The 22,033-nt window shown below is 41.6% G+C and overlaps 1 protein-coding gene across 2 annotated transcripts in view; it reads left to right on the forward strand.

Annotated features, from left to right (window-relative positions):
* The window catches only part of LOC126281584 (aminopeptidase N-like), a 330,257-nt gene that overhangs the window by 186,678 nt on the left and 121,546 nt on the right, over window positions 1–22,033 (forward strand). For both annotated transcript variants that reach the window (XM_049980666.1, XM_049980667.1), the window contains exon 10: window positions 19,515–19,704. In XM_049980666.1, the coding sequence (XP_049836623.1) occupies window positions 19,515–19,704 (190 nt within the window). The remainder of the gene's footprint in view (window positions 1–19,514; window positions 19,705–22,033) is intronic.

The raw sequence follows: 22,033 nt of genomic DNA on the forward strand, positions 1-22,033 counted from the left end.
AGGTGAGAACTGGGCAGGTTAAGGGGGGAGAAGGGTAAACAGGGGTGGGAAGTGGCAACAGGCATGAGGAACAGGCCAAGAAATTCTTCTGACCGCTTTGTTATTAATGTACAAAATAGGTTTGACCTGTTGCCTCAGTCAGAAACTGATGAGCCTCTCACAGAAGTAGATGTACACAGGGCTCAACAAGCTTTCAGCAGCAAATTGATTAAGAATGTAGGGAAGTCTGCAAAGAGAAAGAAAGTCTTGTTGCTAGGTAGTTCGCATGCTAGGGGTGTGGGCCAACTTCTGCAGGATGAATTAGGGTTGGATTACCAGGTCACAAGTTTTTTCAAACCTAGTGCTGAACTTGGGCAGGTTACAGAGGATTTAGGTTCACTATGTAAAGGTTTTACTAAGGAAGACACCGTGGTTATTGTGGGTGGGCCGGGCAACAGTATGGACAGAGATCCGGGGTACAGCATAAAGTGTGACCTGGCAAAGATTGCATCGGCATCGAATCATACCAGTGTTGGGTTTGTGTCGGTTCTGGAGCGCCACGACCGACCTCATTTGACCTCTTCTGTCAGGAGAGTTAATTTGGAGTTGGAACGGCTACTTGGATCTGGTGCAGGGTCACACATTGGTGTGGTTCCTGTTGATTCACTCTGTAGGTGGGACTATACTAGACATGGCCTACACCTCAACAGGAAAGGGAAGGGTAAACTGGCTGGGCTGATAGCAGGAAATTTAAAGGGGGGAGGAACTACATCTCATGGTGGAAACTCTTTTTTAGTGTAAGATCAGTGTCCAGTGGGAAACTCAGCCAGGCAAGTACTAAAGATGTTAAAAAAGTTCAAGATACTCACAAAAGTAAAGTGAAAAATAATGTTAGTATATTTCATCAAAATATTGGGGGATTGAAGAATAAAAGTACTAAAGATGTTAAAAAAGTTCAAGATACTCACAAAAGTAAAGTGAAAAATACTGTTAGTATATTTCATCAAAATATTGGGGGCTTGAAGAATAAAATTGATGAGCTTCTGCTTTGTTTAGAAGATATAGAAACCAAGAATGTAATAGATATACTATGCCTGTCTGAGCATCACATTGTCACTGATATGCAAAAGGTTAGCATCAAAGGGTACAAATTAGCTGCACATGTAAGTAGAGATAATATGATGAGAGGAGGAGTTGCCATATATGTCAAAAGCTTCCACAGTGCAAAAAATTTAGAAACTAAAAAATTTTGTGTAGAGCAACATATGGAAGCATGTGCCACTGAACTTATACTAAAGGATGGCACTTTCATAATTGTAACAGTGTATAGGTCCCCCTCAGGGAATTTCCAGCTATTTCTGGAAAACTTGGATGCTTTGTTGTGCTATCTGTCAGACAGGGGGAAGCAAATTATCATTTGTGGGGATTTCAATGTTGATTCCCTGAAAGAGTGTAATAGGAAGAATGACCTTTTAGTATTACTCAGTTCTTTCAATTTGAGCTCCGTCATTGATTTTCCTACTCGGATAACAAAGAACAGCAGTACATTGATAGATAACTTTTTTATAGACCAAGATAAGTTTAAGGACATAAATGCTTATCCTGTTGAGAATGGTCTTTCAGATCATAGTGCACAGCTTGTTACAGTACATGACATAGCTCCATGCAGTACAATAAATCAGACTTTCAAAGCAGTGCGTTCAATTAACAATATAAATATTGCAAACTTTAGGGAAAGCCTACAGCAGCTAGACTGGGATGAAGTGTATAAGGAACCCGATGCAAACTTGAAATATAACTTATTTCACAATACATTTTTAAGGGTATTTGAAAATTGTTTTCCCAAGAAAATAGTTAAACATAATTCCAAGAAAACATATAAAAAACCTTGGCTAACTAAAGGAATAAGAATATCTTGCAACCGCAAAAGAGAACTGTATCTAACAGCAAGATGGAGTACTGACCCCGAAATCGTTCAATATTATAAAAACTATTGTGCGGGTACTAAGAAAAGTTATTAAAAAGTCCAGAAGCATGTGTATCATGTCTGAGATCAGTAACTCTGATAATAAAATTAAAGCAATTTGGAATATTATTGAAAGGGAAACAGGGCAACCAAGAGCACAGGAAGACTTTAGTGCAATAAAATTGAATGACAAGTGCACTAACAAACAATCAGAAATTGAAAATATTTTGAATAATCATTTTTTAAATGTTGTGGAGAAAATAGGATCTAGATCTTCACTAGAAGAGGCAAGGCTATTAATAGAAGAGGCCATACCTGCACAGTTTGAAACAGCTGTAATTCCACCAACCTCTCCCTCTGAAATCAGTAAAATAATAAACTCACTGAAAAGTAAAAGCTCTTACGGAATTGATGGCATTTCCAGCAAAGTACTTAAAGCTTGTTCCCCACAGATAAGTAGAATTCTCAGCCACGTATGTAATAGCTCTTTGGAGCAGGGTGTTTTCCCTGATAGACTGAAATATGCCATTGTAAAACCATTGCATAAAAAGGGGGATATGTCGGATGTCAACAACTACCGCCCAATCTCTCTTCTGACAGCTCTATCAAAAATTTTTGAGAAAGTAATGTATTCAAGAGTAGCCTCCCATATTTGTAAAAATAAAGTACTAACAAAATGTCAGTTTGGTTTTCAGAAAGGCTTTTCAACAGAAAATGCTATATATGCTTTCACTGATCAAATATTAAATGCTCTGAATAACCGGACATCACCCATTGGTATTTTTTGTGATCTCTCAAAGGCCTTTGATTGTGTAAATCATGGAATTCTTTTAGATAAGCTAAATCATTATGGTTTGAGTGGGGCAGTGCACAAATGGTTTAATTCATACTTAACTGGAAGAATGCAGAAAGTTGAAATAAGTGGTTCGTGTAATGTTAAAACAGCTGATTCCTCAAACTGGGGTGCTATCAAGCACGGGGTCCCACAGGGTTCGGTCTTAGGTCCTTTACTGTTCTTGATATACATTAATGACTTACCATTCCACATTGATGAAGATGCAAAGTTAGTTCTTTTTGCTGATGATACAAGTATAGTAATAACATCCAAAAACCAAGAACTAAGTGATGTAATTGTAAATGATGTTTTTCACAAAATTATTAAGTGGTTCTCAGCAAACGGACTCTCTTTAAATTTTGATAAAACACAGTATATACAGTTCCGTACAGTAAATGGCACAACTCCAGTAATAAATATAGAATTTGAACAGAAGTCTGTAGCTAAGGTAGAATTTTCAAAATTTTTAGGTGTGTCCATTGATGAGAGGTTAAACTGGAAGCAACACATTGATGGTCTGCTGAAACGTCTGAGTTCAGCTACGTATGCTATTAGGGTTATTGCAAATTTTGGTGATAAGAATCTCAGTAAATTAGCTTACTATGCCTACTTTCATTCACTGCTTTCGTATGGCATCATATTCTGGGGTAATTCATCGTTGAGTAGAAAAGTATTCATTGCACAAAAACGTGTAATCAGAATAATTGCTGGAGCCCACCCACGGTCATCCTGCAGACATCTATTTAAGGATCTAGGGATCCTCACAGTAACCTCACAGTATATATATTCCCTTATGAAATTTGTTGATAATAATCCAACCCAATTCAAAAGTAATAGCAGTGTGCATACCTATAACACCAGGAGAAAGGATGATCTTCACTATGCAGGGTTAAATCTGACTTTGGCACAGAAAGGGGTAAATTATGCTGCCACAAAAGTCTTTGGGCACCTACCAAACAGCATCAAAAGCCTGACAGATAGCCAACTAACATTTAAAAATAAATTAAAAGAATTTCTAGATGACAACTCCTTCTACTCATTGGCTGAATTTTTAGATATAAACTTAGGAAAAAAAAACCCTTAATCATTAGTGTCATGCAATATTTTGTGTAATGTAATTTCTTGTACAGACATCTTTTATTAACCTGACACGTTCCACATCATTACGAAGTGTCGTATTCATGATCTATGGAACAAGTATTAATCTAATCTAATCTAATCTACTGCTGACACTCCACATTGGCACGCATCAAACAGTCAACTTAACTTGAGCCACCAGGATTGGCTGGCCCCAGAACCTTTACGACAGAACACAGACCCATAAATTGTGATGTGAATTTGCCAAATCCAACACCACGGCGAGCGTGCCCAATGCAGTTTATTACAAAGATCTTATCCCCTACCTTGACCTGAAAGGGACATCTACTCTTGTTCTAGTGCTGTGCCTGTCGACAATGGCCAATTCTATATTGTGCCTGGTCCGTTGTCAATTTTTCTTAAAGATATCAGTAGTGATAGATGCATGTGGGCAGATCATCTTGAATATTCAACATGTAAGATAGTGGAGAATTCAAGGAGATACATCATCAGGGCAGCAGGAGCAGCCTTTGATGCTTTGTGTTGAGTGGAATTAAACATAAGTTTGAGCCAATGGGGGGGGGGGGGGGAGGGGGGGGGGAATACCATTTACTTAGGGACTTATTATGATATATAATCAAAGCTGACTTAAGATTATGGTTCACTCTTTTGGCAAAGGACCCTGAGGATAATGTGGTGTGGTAATGATGTGCTTAATGGCACTGCAAAGTTGTTTAAATTGCTGAGAAACAAATGGAGTATTATCACTCGCCAGAGTCTTGAGAGGGTCAAACCAGTAGATGATGTTGATCAGATGTCTAGCAGCAACAGTTTCAGTAACTCCTTGGCCAGAAATGAGCCAAACAATTCGCAAAAACATCTCAACGACCAAGAGGATATGACAGTTTCCTTTCTTAGTACAGGGAAGGGGTCCCACAAAATCAATAAAGATTTTATCCATAGGGTACTGTTCACACTCGGATTTTAATAATGCCCTCAGCTGGTTGTTATTGGATTTCTCCATTCTACAGGTCACACTGGCCAACTAATGCCAGATATCACTGTACAATGACGGCCTGGTAAGCTGTCTTGTACAGGCCTAAATGTTCACCCACCAAGGACCTGAGGAAGTAATGAAAGATGGAGGGGAGTAACTCAAGAGGTAAGCAAATTCTGAATTTCCCAGGTTTGCCCACTTGTTTACACAATATGTCATTCTTCAAAGAAAACCTCGGAATCTCCTTTCCAGACAACATTTTCCTCCTAGTTGGTCCTTTAAGGACAGCAAATAACAGGTACACTTTGTTCAGAACAGTACAAGCGTGATCATTGAAGCCAGTCCTCAGTCCTCCTCACTTTTTGGAGCCATTGACATAGCACACATTAAAATGAAATGCTGAAATCCAGACCAGCCATGTCACAATTCTACTAGATTTCCTGAGCCTGGCCAGGACCCAATTTAATAGCTGATCATCAGTCTCAAAATCAAGCTCCCTATGTTCCAGATAAAAGTGGAAGTTTTGTAGGGTGAACAAATGGCCAATGCCTCACACTCAGGCACAGAATAATTCATCTCAGGGTCCAGACACCCTTCTTGACTCAAATGGTAAAGGACATCTTTGCCCTGATCCTCCCGGAGGAGAACTACAATAATCTCCCCTTCACTGGATGTGTCGGTCTGTGCAACAAACGGGGAGGGGGAGGGGGAGGGGGGCCCAGGTGACAATTTCACAGGGTACCAAATTTATATTCTTGAAGAAAAAAAACATTGTGTCGTAAAGCACCTATCATACTCTTGTTTATTGATTGTTCATATGATTTTGAAATGCATCATCACTGGTTTTTGAACATTTTTAAGACAGTCTAAGTTGATTTCTGAATGAATCATAAGTTGATTTTTGAAAGCATGTATTGTGTACGTGATGTGTCTGCCAGGGGAATCACCATCACATCTAGAAATAAAAAAACTTTTGTGCGGGCAAAAGGGGACAGGGCTGTATGAACTAAGCCGAATAAACCCAAATGGATAAATGCCAATCACTGTTTGTTTATGTCGTTGACTGGGTGTGCAAATAATCCACAGATTCAGACTACCACAGTGGAAATAAATGACTAACAGGAACAACAGGTAAGAAAGATTACGTATTATCCCTCGGTGTACCCAAGAAAATGAAATTTTGACACGAATTTTTTGCCAGGTTGCTATACTACTAAGGGCCAGTTGTACAACCCCAGTTAGCAGCCACTTAATTCTATTCTCGAACTGCATGGAAAATGCATTGTATGAAGGCGTAAAAATACCTAACCAGAGATAAATGTGGGATAACTAAACCAATTAGAATGGGAAAGGAGAAGAAACAGAGCATCAGAAATTACATGGAAAAATATGACAAATAAATAAATGTAAATACTACTATTACTTTTTGATCTCATGCTTGCGAAACTGGAGCATATGAATGAAATATGAAACAACAGGGTGTTTCAAAACAAATCATACCATTTGGTATGTCTATATTTCTGAAACTAATAAACATATACAATGAATTTTGTTTTTTGATGAATGGGAAACTCAAAAAGATTTTTTTTCATACCATTTCATATGTGTCCAATATGCCCCCCTTGAGATGCACAGCATATGTCAATGCAGTATTCAAGTTGTTCTCACACTGCAGCAAGTACGTCTTAAGTCACAGTTTCCACAGGTGCTGTTATATGATGACTCAGTTCATTCATTGTTGTTGGTGACAGAGGCACATAGACAGAGTCTTTTATAAACCCCCCACAAGAAATAATCACATACAGTCATGTCCAGTGTCCTTGGAGGCCAGTAATGTAAGGGTGAACCATTTGATCTAGTGGAACCGATCCATTGCCCAGTAATTCTTTGATTTGAAAATTCCTGCTCTTCCATATGCCGGTGTGGCTATGCCCCATCTTGTTGCTAAATTAAGTTGTTTGAATCAGTCTCCAACTGTGGGAAAGGAAAGTTCTCAAGCATATTGAGATATGTGCTTCCTGTAACAATGTTCTTGGCAAACTGAAACAGACCGTAGACCTTTTCCCATGAAACTGCACAAAACACATTAAATTTTGGAGAGTCCCTCTCATGTTGCACATCTTCATGTGGCTGATCCATACCCGATAATCTCACATTATGATGGTTCACCTTTCAGTTTAAATGGAATGCCACCTTATCACAAAACACTAAGCGTGGAAGAAAACTGTCATCCTCCATCTTCCCAAGAACGAAATTACAGAACTCCTCACGTTTTTGTTTGTTACCTTCACAAAGAGCTTGCAGTAGCTGAATTTTGTATGGCTTCATGTGTAATGTTGACCCAACACACTCCAGACAGACATAGGGGGCATGTTGAGCTGTACAGCAAATGGATTTCTGTGGGTTCCTTGCAAAACTGTGGCAGACGCGTTTGATGTCTATGTCAGACACATGGGACCTTGACACAAAGAACCTGTGCCATTGTCTAATGCTATGCACTGCAGGAGGATCCACATCATACCTAGGATGAAAGTAATGCTAAACAGTTATTACTGATCCGCAGTGTGCAAAATGTAGAACACAAAATGCTTTCTGTTGACCACACATCATTTGTACTAGAACTGAAGTGTGCGCACACTGGTGCTATCTAGAGGAACTATGTAAAATTCGAGAGTTTCCTCTTTCCAACAGTACGTTGTTCAAGCCCTATCTCAAATAACATAACAGTTATGATGTTTTTAAATTAGATAGTTCTTTCTGATACACCCTGTGTTTCCTAACCTAAAACTTATTGCTTGTTGTAGACCTAATAGGCATTTTATTTGGTGCTTCATGAGTTATATTTTGTCACGTTATTTCTGTAAATGAGGTAGATAAAAGTAACCATTTGTGCAAAACAGTCTCGCTAATTTGGCACACGTTTCAATTACTGCAGTATTAGAAAGATCTGTTTCATTTTATCTTGCAGATAATAACAAAATAGGTGTAATCAAATTGAGAAACCACACCAGGCTTGTGTATTTTAATATTAGAAGATGACATTTTGATTTTTCATGCAGTAAAACGTTTGATGAACTCTGATGAGTTAATAGATTCTTTCCCAGAAAGGAAAGTATGCCTTGTAAAGCTGAAGTCAGCCTACTTGTTAGAGAGAAAAAAATGCTAGGACCTGCTGGTTGAATAAATCTGTACTGCGTTGCTCCAAATTTTCTGAAGAGTCCTTATTCTTCCTGGTAGAAATGATCCCACCTAGTATTAACTGTGAGCTTTTTTTTAAACGGGGATAGCATGACAAAACGGATGACTGGGAGTGGGAGAGACGTGATAGGACATTTTTATTTCCACTGTGCTGAATGTAGGTTTGATGGCTTCCATTATAATTGAATTCCACATAGCGAAAAACAGTGACTTGCGATAGAAGAATGCTGTGGGAAGAGGCATGGCACTGTACTTTGGCACATTTAAGACCAAATAACATGTCTTACATTTCCTCGAACATATATGTTTTATATATCAAATTCTTCAGAAAGGTGTGCGCTACAAAACGAACATATTTCTGAAAAATCGATTAATTAAATTTTTTATGTACTATCTCAAGTACTCAAGGGGTTTGGGAAAGGAGGGGGGGGGGGGGGGAAAGGTTCCCATATAAAGTTTTTGCCCTGGTTCAGAAATATCATACAGCTGTGGCTGTTGGGTAACAGCAAAGTGATCGGATGGCAAACTACCTAAACTTTGAGACTTTGAGCGTTTATTTTTAGTGAGGTGATTATGATGTAAAATATCCTGCTCCAAGCCTACATGCTGGCTTTCTCAACTCAGGGGTCCTGCTCTAATCTGAAATTCATTTGCCCAATCACTCAACTGCTGATCTATCATGGATAAACTTAGAACTTTCAGTTTCTCGTGACCATTAAGCACAACATGACACAAATCCTATAAGTGATTCCCCAAGTGCACCAGAAGCGCTTGAATCCTACTGATCTCCCTTGTTGTGGGTTGGCTACCTTCCAGAAAGAAGAGATCTTGCTGTATATCATCTAACACAGCTTATGTTATGAAGAGAGGCACCTACCTTCCAATGATATCCACCAAAAGACTAAGCACCCTGTTGTCCAATGTCACATGGAGCCTGGCTTCCAATTCTGGAATTCTACTTTCAATTGGAAGTGGACGTATTTGTAGGTCTTACTGCAAAAACTCCATTTTTAGTTATGAAATTCTGGGACACCCTATGGAATCCATTGTAAGTAACAGACTCCTGAAAACAGGCAGAATGTATGAGCACAAAACTTTGAAAATGATAAATATACCACCACAATAATCACAAGAAAAAACAAATGATGTCAAAGTATATACAACTCTAATCCCCCTCCCCCCTCCAAACAGAACATAACCATGCCCAGCTACCAATTGATACATCCCATTTAGGGCTAGTGAGCCTTAGGGAAAATAAATGGAATGTGGACCCACATATTTCATCATTTACTGTTTCATGGAATACGCTTTATTGCTTAACAACAATGTTATAATCACAATTTAAAAAACCTTGTCAAAAAAAAAAAAAAAAAAAAAAAAAAAAAAAAAAAAAAAAAAAAAATCACAACACTCACAATATTTAAAAAAAAATGCAAACATGCTCATTTCATTAAAAACAAATTTTAGCAGTTGATACCTTAAAGAGAAGGGCTTCAACCCTGAAGTATGATGATGATGAGGTCCCATACACTGAGGAGCGTAGGGGATGATGCGGGAGACCTGCACTGCCGACTAGGCAAGGTCCTAGCAGAGGTGTTTTGCCATTGCCTTCCTCCGACCATAATGGGGATGAATGATGATGAAGACCCTGAGGTATATAGTTCCCAAAAGCAAGAAAGAAGTGAAAACAGCAAGGTGTGACTACAAGCAGGTTCAAAAATTTTATCAGCAAATGAATAACAATGACAGCCACTAACAAAAAAGTACTAACAGTTTCCAAGCTTGGGTAATGTGCTATGCAAGTGAACAATGCCCATCCAAAATACAGGAAGGATAAACAAGTCATATCTCTGATTGTGGCTGTTGGGAAGCCCTGAAAAATGTATAAGCCTTAATAAAACCCCCTTAAGGAATAACATACACTACCTGACAAAACAGAAACTATGATTTAAATGTGGCTCCCAACTGGTATACATCAGCAGAAAAGTTGACAATGACTGTTAATAAAATAATACAACTGCCCAAAATACAAAATGAGTTATGACAACATGCAATTTAAACATGACTCCCAACTGGTACACACCAGCAGTAACATTGACAATGACCTTTAATAAATATGCAGTTGTCCAAAAATCAAGGTAAGCTGAGGATAGCAGCAGACAACTATAACAGCCAACAAGGAACAAGCAGGCAAGTTTGACAATGATAAGATCAAGGAAAGGCTCAACAGCTCAACAGCTTATATTGAGAAGTAAAAGGCCTTAAACTTAACATGCTCAGAAATAATAAAAAGGGTGCAAGGTTTAATTGAGTAGTTAAAGTGCATATATACTGAGGAGGAGCTTTGATCTTGCAAAATATGCTTTAAACCTCATGAGTTTATTAAATTCACCAAATAGGTCAGACTACTGGTTCCCCATTAATTGGCAATACTCTCTCATGGTATGCATCAAACAATCAATTTAACTTAACTTGAGCTGTCATGACACAGCTGATAGAGGCACCAGATTGCCAGCCAACCAAGACACCGTGCAATGATGGAAGTGATGCCACATCTCTGTTCTGGGCTCAGGGAGCAGGAATGCATCTCCACTGCACTACCCGGCTAACACAGACCAAAAGGGAACAGTAATATGCTAGGCTAGAAGAAAATACCTATGATGTAGAAAATCACAACTAATTGCAGAAGTGATTACCTGTACAAGTTGTAAGCTTAACACTGCTTAAAATTAGTTTTATTTAGAGGCAGAAATATCAGCAGCATCCCCCCCCCCCCCCTCTGCCTACTCCCCTCTCTCCTCTCTTAAAGGCAGATGATGGACAGTGTCCAGGTCCCACAGGTCGAGCCTCTGTCAGGCTTGCGGGATGGTGATGGTTGCCATGCCCTATCATTCTCATGTTAGAAGGTGGTAGTGCAGCTGGCAGCAGGAGCAGTGTCCTTCCAGTCCAGTGTCTGAGAGCTGACCCCTGTGTGCTGGTGAGCACTTCAGGTGGACCTGGGTGTGTGACTCCAAAGTGAAAATCTTCTTCATTGATGAGAACACTTTGGAGATTGATATGCAGAGCTGGAGGTCACTGGAGTCCACAGGTCTGTGGCTGCCCTGTGACATAATGGTCACCACCTGACACTTTACTGGGTTTACAGTACTGCGAGGTGAGTGCAGGATGACCTGCTGCCAGTGACAAGGCACCACTCTGCTGGTTCGGTTGTATTACATCGGTTCAGAAGGCAACACTGTATTACTGCATAATACATGTGTTATTTTCAACTATGTTTTCTTGGTTCTCTTGAGCGAAACTAGGACCTTTCTACCGCATCCCGCTTAGCTCTCTGCTGACAACTACGGGCATCTGAGCAGACCCTACAGTATATTTTCTGACAAAAGCAGTTTATATGTGCCCCTAAAGACTGGGTGGGCATCTTGAAGTGTGGCCAAAAGTGGCCATTTTGTGTCCGTGTTATGTCATCAAAAGATTTTATATAGACCAGTGACATGAGATCTATGTTTAGTCGGAATAATATTTCAGAAGAAGGGCACTATGTATTACTGTGAGCTGCCATATGGCTCATCCTCACTACAGATGAGCTGGGGATATTGTTAGTACCAAATACATCTCATGGGGAAGATTGGCTGAATGTTGAGTGAAACAAATGAGGTTGGCCTCCAGCATTACAAGATACCAGTCTTCGAATGAAGTGTTCTGTGTCACTTCCAGCTGACCAAAGGAAGAAACACGATCTCATATCTGCACTGTCTTAGTTACCACTTATTTATGAAAACTTGTACAGAGCCATAAATACTAAGATGACATTTACAACTGTGAAATTACAATGAAATCCAGACCTTTAGCTGCTTACAGGCATTGATAAATATCAACAAGGACAGTTGAAAATGTGTGCCCTGACCGGGACTCGAACCTGAGATCTCCTGCTCACATGGCAGATGCTCTATCCATCTGAGCCACAGAGGACATAAATGATAGTGTGACTGCAGGGACTTATCTCTGGCACATTCCCCATGAGACCCACATTCCCAACTTACTGTCCACACACTACATTTATAGTGTCCCTGCCCACTATACTCATTACTCGCAGCAGTCAATCTACCGATTCCCGTAAGAGTTCGGGAAATATGAATTCATCTGCACTGAAGAAGATCATTGGCCAGTAAGCCTTGTCTATATGTCCAAAAGAACAGATACCATCTTCATATATTCATATATTCATATTTTCAACTGTGGATGAGTATGTACATAGATCTGCAGGTGAGATGTGATGACTTTCAGCAGTGCTGTGATAATTGCAGGAAAACAATGGTTTGCCATAAAATATGGTCACAACTGCTAAGAAAATATAAAGATTTGTATATTATTAATTCAAAGTTCGTATTTTTTCAGTTTATTTGTATGCTTAAGTGTTTGAACAGTGAATACCAGTTGCATTAATAATAAAATGTCAGTACTTTTGTATGAAGGTTGTTTTAAACTTTTGAAACAGAGTATCTGCTTTCAAAACTAATGTGGGTTAGCATTATATTTCACCATACCCTTCTTTCTAGCCTAGTTGCATCCATATAGCATTATTCATGGTCTCAGCATTCCACCTCGACAACAAGTTCACCAACAGAGAACACAGTGTTTACTTTGGGAACAGGCCATTATCCCAGAAATCCAAAATATTATGGTGTCACCATGACTAGATCATTGAGATTCAAGAATCATCTGTCAAACACAGCTGGAAAACTTAAAAATGCCAACAACATCTTGCAGAAATTTGCCAACACTTCAGGGGGACATTCAGGCACCACACTACAGACTTCAGTTGTAGGTCTAGTCTATCAGGTAGCAGAATGCTGTGCACCGGTCTGACTCGACAATACTCACACTGGTCTCATCAGTGTCTAACTGAATCAAACTGTGCTCCGTATAACAGGCTAAATAAAGGCGACTCCCCTGCAGATTTGGGGATTAAAGTAGGCCCAAGTTATTCCTGCCTGTTGGAAGAGGTGACTAAAAGGAGTCTCACATGTTTCAGTCTTTATGTGATGGTCCCTTGTAGGGTTTGACCTTCATTTTTACAAATTTTCCTGAAGAGTGAGCCAATTGGGGAAGGGCACCTTACATGGTGCATTGTGTCCATCTTGCACTGAGACCTTCAGCATTCTTTATCATTGTGGCTTTGCAGTTCTACTCATTCTCCATCTCTTGGGTGAGGACACCTTCCTAGGTGCGTTTTCCTTCATTCACTATGCAATGTTGTTTTCTGCCCAGGTGATGACCATGAACTTCTTTGTACCTCATATGCAGCATAGTAGCCAATCTGCTGTGGTGGAGTCATCATGTACACTGCTGGTTGTAGCCCCCGACTACACAGAGATCACTCTGCTGAGGCCTGCACTGTTAACTCCCCACGTATGCCAAGGAGTAGATGCCTGTCACCCTGGGTCATAAGGACTCCCGGCAATTGCAATCTTGCCAGGCGGCCTATGCTGTGGCTGGGTGGCGCCCGTGGGTAAGGCCCTGGTTGGAGTGGGTGGCATCAGGGTGGATGACATGCCATGAAGCATACCATGTCATCACTTCCTGGTGGTCAAAACCAGCAGTCTCTAAGTGCTCCAGGTCTTAGTTTAATGCAGGGAAGTATGACCCCAAACTGTTCCCCATCCTGGCCACACCATGGGAGGAATGCCAGGCTAAGGATGGCAGCAAACCTTATTCACCTGGTACCTCGTATGTATGAGAGCTGATGGGGAATCCTTCGTTGATGAAGCCTCAGTTTTTTGTAGAGCATTTAGAGGACAAGTTTGAGGAGGTGGAGGAATTGTCCAAAATGCGATCTGGGTCAGTCTTGATAAAAACAGCATCCTCTGCCCAGTCACAGGCATTACTTGCCTGTGACAAGCTGGGGTATGTTTCCATTACCATCATGCCCCATAAGAGCTTAAATATGGTCCAGGGTATTATATTCAACAGGGTCCTTCTTTTGCAGTCTGGCAATGAGCTGTGTGCCAGTTCAGAGCTATGAGGTGTCTGTTTTATCTGGCGCATCTGTCAGGGGTCTGAAGGATAATCAGGTGTCCACTGGTGCCTTTATCTTGGCCTTCGAGGGTGGCACACTACCCAAGAAGGTCAAGGTGATGGTCTACCGCTTTGATGTCAAGCCATATATCCCTCCCCCAATGCGGTGCTTTAAGTGGTGGAAGTTCAAGCATATGTCTTCCTGCTGACTTCCAGCATCACCTGTTGAGATTATGGACGTCCTTCGCATTGCAATACCCCATGTGCCCTGCCTCCCATCTGTCTCAACTGCAGAGAGCACCATTCCCCTTGCTCACCAGACTGCAGGATTTTACAGAAAGGAAAATAATGGAATACAAGAAACTGGACTGACTGACCTACATTGAGGCTAAGAGGAAATTTGAATGCCTACATCCTGTGTGTATGGCATCCTCTTATGCCACTGTGATCACAACAGTTCTAGCCCTGTCCATTCTCCCAATTTCAGTCAGCTCCCAGAGCCTTAAGACTACACCTGCCCCTTGCTGGTGGGGGTCATTCCCTACCTGTTGCTCACACATCACCTACCTAGGGAGCACTGCTCCCCATCCATAGCTATGCTAGAGCCTCTGTGTCAGATGACTACCTCCTGAGCCTTTCATACTCTTAAATAGCAGATGGGACAGCCCTCTCATTCACTGAATGTCACAGTGAACCCTATAACAATCCATTTACAGAGTGGGAGCCCCTCAGTGCCCTTGCACATTGCCCTGACACAGCTCCTGGGCCAAATCAAATCCACAGTCTCTCGGCAGACTACAAGCAACATCTCCTCGTCATCTTCAATCAGATCTAGTGCAATGGCATCTTTCCATTGCAGTAGCTGAAGAGCACCATCATTCCAGTGCTCAGCCAGTAAAAACCCGCTTGATATGGATAGCTATCAGCTCATCAGCCTCACCAATGTTCTTTTTAAGCTGTTAGAATGTTTGGTAAGTCAGGAGTTGCATTGACTCCTGGTTTCACGGGGCCTACTGGCTCCACGCCAGTGCGGTTTACACCAGGGCTGCTCTACAACTAATAATCTTGTGTCCCTCGAGTTGGCCATCCAAACAGCCTTTTCCAGGCACCAACACCTGGTTGCCATCTTTTTTGATTTATGAAAAGCGTATGACATAGTGGTGGTGGTGGTGATTAGTGTTTAACGTCCTGTCGACAACGAGGTCATTAGAGACGGATCGCAAGCTCGGGTTAGGGAAGGATTGGGAAGGAAATCGGCCGTGCCCTTTCAAACGAACCATTCCAGCATTTGCCTGAAACGATTTAGGGAAATCACGGAAAACCTAAATCAGGATGGCCGGAGACGGGTTTGAACCGTCGTCCTCCCGAATGCGAGTCCAGTGTGCTAACCACTGCGCCACCTCGCTCAGTCGTATGACGTAACCTGATGACATCATATCCTTGCCATTTTATATGAGTGAGGTCTCTGGGGCCCACTCCCAATTTTTATCCAAAACTTCCTGTTGCTCCATATTTTCCGTGTCCAATCTGGTGCCTCCCATAGTTCCTCCCATATCCAGGAGAATGGAGTCCCGCAGTGCTCTGTATTGAGTGTCTCTCTATTTTTAGTGACCATTAACAGTCTAGCAGTAGCTGAAGGGCCGTTGGTCTCACCTTCTCTGTATGCAGATGACTTCTGCGTTTCATACTGCTCCTCAAGTACTGGCATTGCTGAGCAGCACCTACAGGGAGCCATCTATAAGGTGCATGGCTTCAAGTTTTCAGCCATGAAGTCGTGTGTCATACCCCTGTGTTGGCATTGTACCATTCATCCAGAACCAGAACTTTACCTTAATGATGACCCACTCACGGAAGTGGAGACATATTGATTCTTAGGACTGGTTTTCAACATTCGCATGACTTGGCTTCCTCATCTTCATCAGCTTAAGCAGCAGTGCTGGCAACACCTCAATGCCCTCTGCTGCCTGAGCAACACCAACTGGGGTGCAGATTGCTCTATGCTGCTGCTGCTCTACAGAGCCCTTGTTCAGCTCTGCCTTGACTATGGGAGTATGGTTTATGGTTTGGCAGCGCTGCCAGCACTGCATTTTCTTGACCCAGTGTGGAGCTCAACCAGTGACAGGAGCTTTTAGGATGAGTCCCATGGGGGAGGCTGGAGTCCCTCCATTGCAGATCAGACATGCTTGACTGCTCGTGCCACTTACATTGCACACATTCGTAGCTCTCCCAAGCATCTGAATTACTATCTCCTTTTCCCAACCTCAGCAGTTCATCTCCCGTATCAGTGGCCCTGGTCAGGGATTATGATTGTGGTTCACATCCGATCCATTCTGTCTGAACTAAAGTTCTTTCCTCTATCACGTCTACTCAGGATCCATCCGCATACGCCTCCATGGTGTATACCTGAGCCACAGCTTTGTCTGGACCTTTTGAATGGCCCTAAGGACTCTGTTAACCCGACGGCTCTCTTCACTTCCTCTCGATTCTTGATGTGTTCCAGGGTTCTGAAGTAGTTTACACCGATGGCTCGATGGCTGATGGTCACATTGGCTTTGCCTACATTCACGTTCACATTGTCATTAACTTTAGCAGACAACACCTCATTGGCTAATTTAGTTTTACCTTTTAAATGTTTTAGTACCTGTCCCTAATATCTCAGTGTTCTCTAGCCTCATGCTTTTAGGCTGGAGATTTTAATGTGTTGCAGAGGGGATGGCTTATCCTTTTTGTTCTCATGATCAGTGAGCCACAGTGATTTGCGGTTTTGTTTCAATCCCTTCAACCTGTTCCTTGCATCTCACTGAGCGAGGTGGCGCAGTGGTAGCACCCTGGACTCGCATTGGGGAGGACGACGGTTCAATCCCGTCTCCCGCCATCCTGATTTAGGTTTTCCATGATTTCCCTAAATCATTTCAGGCAAATTCCGAGATGGTTCCTTTGATAGGGCACGGCCGATTTCCTTCCCAATTCTTCCCTAACCCGAGCTTGCGCTCCGTCTCTAATGACCTCGTTGTCAGCGGGACGTTAAACCCTAAACACCACCACCACCACCACCACTTTGCATCTCTCTGTGCTTTTCTTGTCTTCTGTTGTCCATTGTAGTGTTTGTTGTCCTTGTGTCATTCTTATGGTTTTTGTGGTATTGTGCTGTATGTCTCCTTTGTTTTCTTATTTCCCTTGTGGCATTGTTTTACGGGGAACAAGGGACTGATGACCAAGTAGTTGGTCCCTTCCCACCGTCTTTTAAACCAACCAACCAAATAAAGGCAACCCAACCTGTTGGCTACTCCCAGTAAACAATATAGCTCCTCCCCATCTGCAACAAGAAAAATTGCTCGTTAGAGAACTCAAAAAGATGAAGAACAGCTGTCTTATACAAATCCACCAAGATATGGATGAGATAGACACCCCCAGCCTTTCATAAAATGCCATGCCTCACCACCACACCACTGGGATATAATAAGTCAAGTAAAGTCTGGTCTACCATAATGAAGGAGAGCAACACATCGGTTTCTGAAAACTGGTTGGTTTTATTCAGCATTCCAACACACCACATTGCTCCCCATTCTTTTGGCTACAAGAACCTATTTTTCAGCATAATCTCCATTCAGTGTGATGGCCTTATGCCACCTTACTGGGATGGCCTGTACGTCTGCACAGTACCCCTCTACTGGTAGACATCAGAGCCAATGTCTGGCTGCATCAATAATGTCTCCATCATCCACATACTGCTTCCTGTAGAGTGCATATTTCATTGGGTCAAACAAATGGAAATAAGAAGATGCAAGATCCGCACTGTAAGTGTATGAGAAAGAATAGTCCAGTGAAGTTTTGCGAGCTCCTCTCAGGTGCATAGACTTGTGTGAGTCCATGCATTGTCATGGAGAAGGAGAAGCTCATTTGCATTTTTGTGGCTACAAATATGCTAGAGTTGTTTCTTCAATTTCCAGACTGTAGCACTGTAAAATGCAGCGTTGATAATTGCACCATGATGGGTGAGATCAGACAGAATAAACACTTTGAGTCGCAGAAGACCATCACCATGACTTTACCAGCCAAGGGTACAGCTCTGAACATTTTCTTCAGAGGAGAAGTGGTGTCATCCCTGGTTCAAAGTGATGAAGCCACGGTTTATCACTTGTGATCATCTTTGAAAAATAATTTAAAAAGTAAAAATTGTTGCGATCAGCCTTGTAACATGCAAGCTGTTGCACACAGGTGGCCCTTCGTTACTCTTTATGGTCTTCTGGTAGGCAGTAGGAAACCCAGTGGGCACACACCTTTGAGTGCCACAACTGGTGGATGAATGTGTCAGCACTACCTTCAGCTGTACAGCGAAATGTTTGACTGATACGATGATCACCTCAAATGAGAGGGTCCGCACTTTCCAACATTGCAGGAGTCAATGCTGTGTTTGGCCAGCCCGCATTTAGGAGTTTGGACAGGTACACGCGACCTAGTTGCAATGATGACAGATGCTTCACCCAACCTCCTTCCACGCTTTGTTTGAGTGCCATGTCTCCATAGACATTCTGCAAGCACTTGTGAATAACTATGATGCTCTGGTTTTCTGTCAAAAGTAGCTCAATGACAGTTCTCTTCTTGGAACACACCTCCATTCCACATGGCATTTTGAACACTATAGTAGCAGTGACACCTACTGGAACTTCATGAAACCATAGAGGCTGAAGCAGGAATATTCCATGATGTCCCACAACAATTTTCACGTTTTTGCAACAGAAATTGGCAGAGAAAAAAAAATGTTGCATTACTTCTTGAATGTCCCTCATAGAATACCAAAAAACTGTAACAGGTGTAATTTTTGAGAATATTCTCATGACGAAACAGTGGTACAATTAAAAGTACTTTAAAAGTTGATTAAAAAGAGTCTCAACCACAATAAAACGTTAATTTACAGTGGTTACCGGTTTCAGTCAGAATGTGATTGTCTTCAGATCACTTACACCACAATGGTATATGGTGGCAGTGAATGGAACAGGTGTTACAGCTCCATGAATGTCAACTGGCTGTCTGAATAGATCAGAGAAAGCAGCTTCTCTGAAGTGCAAGAGTGGAGCTGCTAGGCAAACCGTAAAACATTCAGTTGGAGATTGCAGTCACTGGTGGCTGCCCCATATTTTGCACATGCTACAGAAATAGCCATAGAACATATGAGCAACATGGACATTCAGCTGTTCTTGTTCTCACAATTTTGAGGTTTTATGTATTTTTCTTTTTTTTTTCATTTTATATGGTCTGTATGCTTTATGTGCATACTTAATCTTTGTATTGTAGAGTATTTACATATAATTACATATGCTGTAGTGAGCCATATACTAAATAAATAAATAAGCATTATTAACAAAATTTTGAAATAGCTGTGGACTTATTCTAGGAACTAACTTCATTTAAACTGAGTTGCAATTTTTTTATCTCGACGGCAGGCCAGGTACCTGCTGAAGCGCCAAGAGAACAGCATTTACTCGACTCCTTGGCCCTCACTCGTCTCCTACGTGGTGGGCACAGACTTCCAGCTGACAGACGCCAAGAGTGTGTGGGTCATGGGGGATGAACCAACCACCATAGATGGTTTAGCAGCGGAGGAGCCACTGTTCCTCAACCTCAACTGGACAGGTATGCCATCCCAAAAGAGGAAATCAGGGGGTACCCAGTAACATGAACTGGTTCTCAATCTGTAGAAAGAAGATATCTGACAGATGGAAGCTGTATTGCCAGCTTTCAACCACAAAGTGCAACCAGATCCAGGTGCAAACAATAGCCACCTACACAGCTATGGTGACACTGAGATATTGCCATGGAGATGCGGACAAAATCATGTAATGTGATTGGTCAAGGTAGACACCCAAAGAAACCATGCCAAGCCCACTGCAGTAGTCAAGGATCTACTACATCTACATTACTACTCCACAATTCATGCATAAGTGCTGGCAGCAACCACTTTCTCTCTGTTTCGCTACTGTTTGACTCTTAAACTCCATTTGCAAAAAATGAACACTTAAATCTCTCCATGTAAGCTCTGATTTCTCTTACTGTGTTACAGTGATCATTTATCCACATGTAGGTGGATGTTCACACAATATTTTTCCCATTTGGAGTAGAAAGTTGTACAATGAAATTTTCTGAAAATGTTTCATTGTAACAAAAAATACCTCTGTTTTAATGATTGCTATCCTACTGCCATGATATATTCATGACACTTTGTCCACTATTTTGTGATAATACAAAATGAGCTCTCCTTCTTTGAATTTTTTGATGTCCTCTGTCTATGTTATGTGGTATGGATCCGACACTGCACATCAGTTTTCCAGAATTGGGAAGATGAGTGTAGTGTAGGCAGTCTCTTTAGCAGATCTGTTGCATCTTCTAAGTGTAACGCCAATAAAACACCATCTTTGGTTTGTTTTCTTCACAGCTATGTTAACTTTTTCATTCTAATTTCACTTGTTGGTAACTGTAATACCCATACATTTAGTTGAGTGACTGCCTTTACATATGTGTGAAATTTAACGGATTCTTTTTGGTACTTGTGTGGATGACCTCTCACTTTTTATTGTTATAGCTAGTTGCCACTCTTTGCGCTATACAGATATCTTATCTAAATCATTTTCTAATTTGTTTTGACCTTCTGATGATGTTACTAGATAGTAAATGACAGCATTATCTGCACACAGTCTAACCAGGCTGCTGACATTGTCTCATAAATTGTTCATATAGATTAGGAACAAGACAGGGCTTATAACACTTCCTTGGGCAACGGCAAATAGTGTTTCTGTTTTACTCAATGACATTCCATTGATTTCTAATGAACAGTGATCTTTCTGACAGTAAATTGAGAATCCAGTCACATGACTGAGATGATTCTCCGTAGGCACGCCACTTGATTAGAAGCCACTTGTGAGGTACAGTGTTAAGAGCTGTCTGGAAATTTAGAAATACAGAATCAGTTTGAGATTCCCTATTGATAGGAATCATTACTTAATGTGAGTAAAGACCTCTCATTTCAGAATAAAAATATTTTCTGAGTTCGTGGTGACTGTGTATCAACAGATCGTTCTCTTCAAAGTAATTTGTAATGTTCAGACACAGTATTTGTCCCAAAATTCTACTGCAAATTGACTACAGCAGTCTTCAGTTCAAAGACTGGTTTGATGCAGCTCTTCACACCAGTGTATTTGGTGTAAGCCCCACTGTCCCTGCATCGACACTGCACACTACAAGGCCTTCCTGAACAGGTACAACCACTTTACCTACCCCCTCCCTCTCTCTCCAAACCTTGTACTTAGTATGTAAACACATTTCTCATGTCACCTCCTCACACACCCCTAATCCTCCACCCACCACTGAGAATTAGGTGCAAAGTAGCGCCCCACTCATCACCCTGTATTACCACAGATGGGTGCATCTGAACTGTATCCTTTGCAAGGGATTCAGTTATCTATCATTGTGCCCATAAATGAGGGACATCCTACATGCAATCCTTCCCACCCCTCCTAAAATCATATTCCATCAGCCACTCGACTGGTACATCATTCCTGTTCTGTCACTACACCACTCTTACTCCCAATCCATTCCCTAGGAGTCACATCCTGCGGAGGTGCATGACCCATCTGGCAGATCCTACTCCAATCCTGTCACAGGCTTATTTGATCCCATCACAGGTGGAGCCACCAGTTCAAGCATCAGTGCCACATACCAACTTCTCTGCTATTTCTGTGCAGCAGAAATGAAGGCCGTGGTTATCATGTGTAGCATCTCTGAGACGACTTGTTTGTATGGAGTGGAGTGGAGTAGAGGGTCTGAATCAAAGACTTGGATTCTTCTGCAACCGTGCAGGCTGAAGATTCCTTGAGTTGCACCACAGGATGGTGGCATTTCCAGTTCCGCTGAACAGATGTGTTGTGTTACTTGTGTGTAGTGGGGACTATGTAGTGGGGACTTGGCA

Source organism: Schistocerca gregaria, chromosome 7 (genome assembly GCF_023897955.1).
Source record: "Schistocerca gregaria isolate iqSchGreg1 chromosome 7, iqSchGreg1.2, whole genome shotgun sequence".
NCBI classification, from domain to species: Eukaryota; Metazoa; Arthropoda; class Insecta; order Orthoptera; family Acrididae; genus Schistocerca; species Schistocerca gregaria.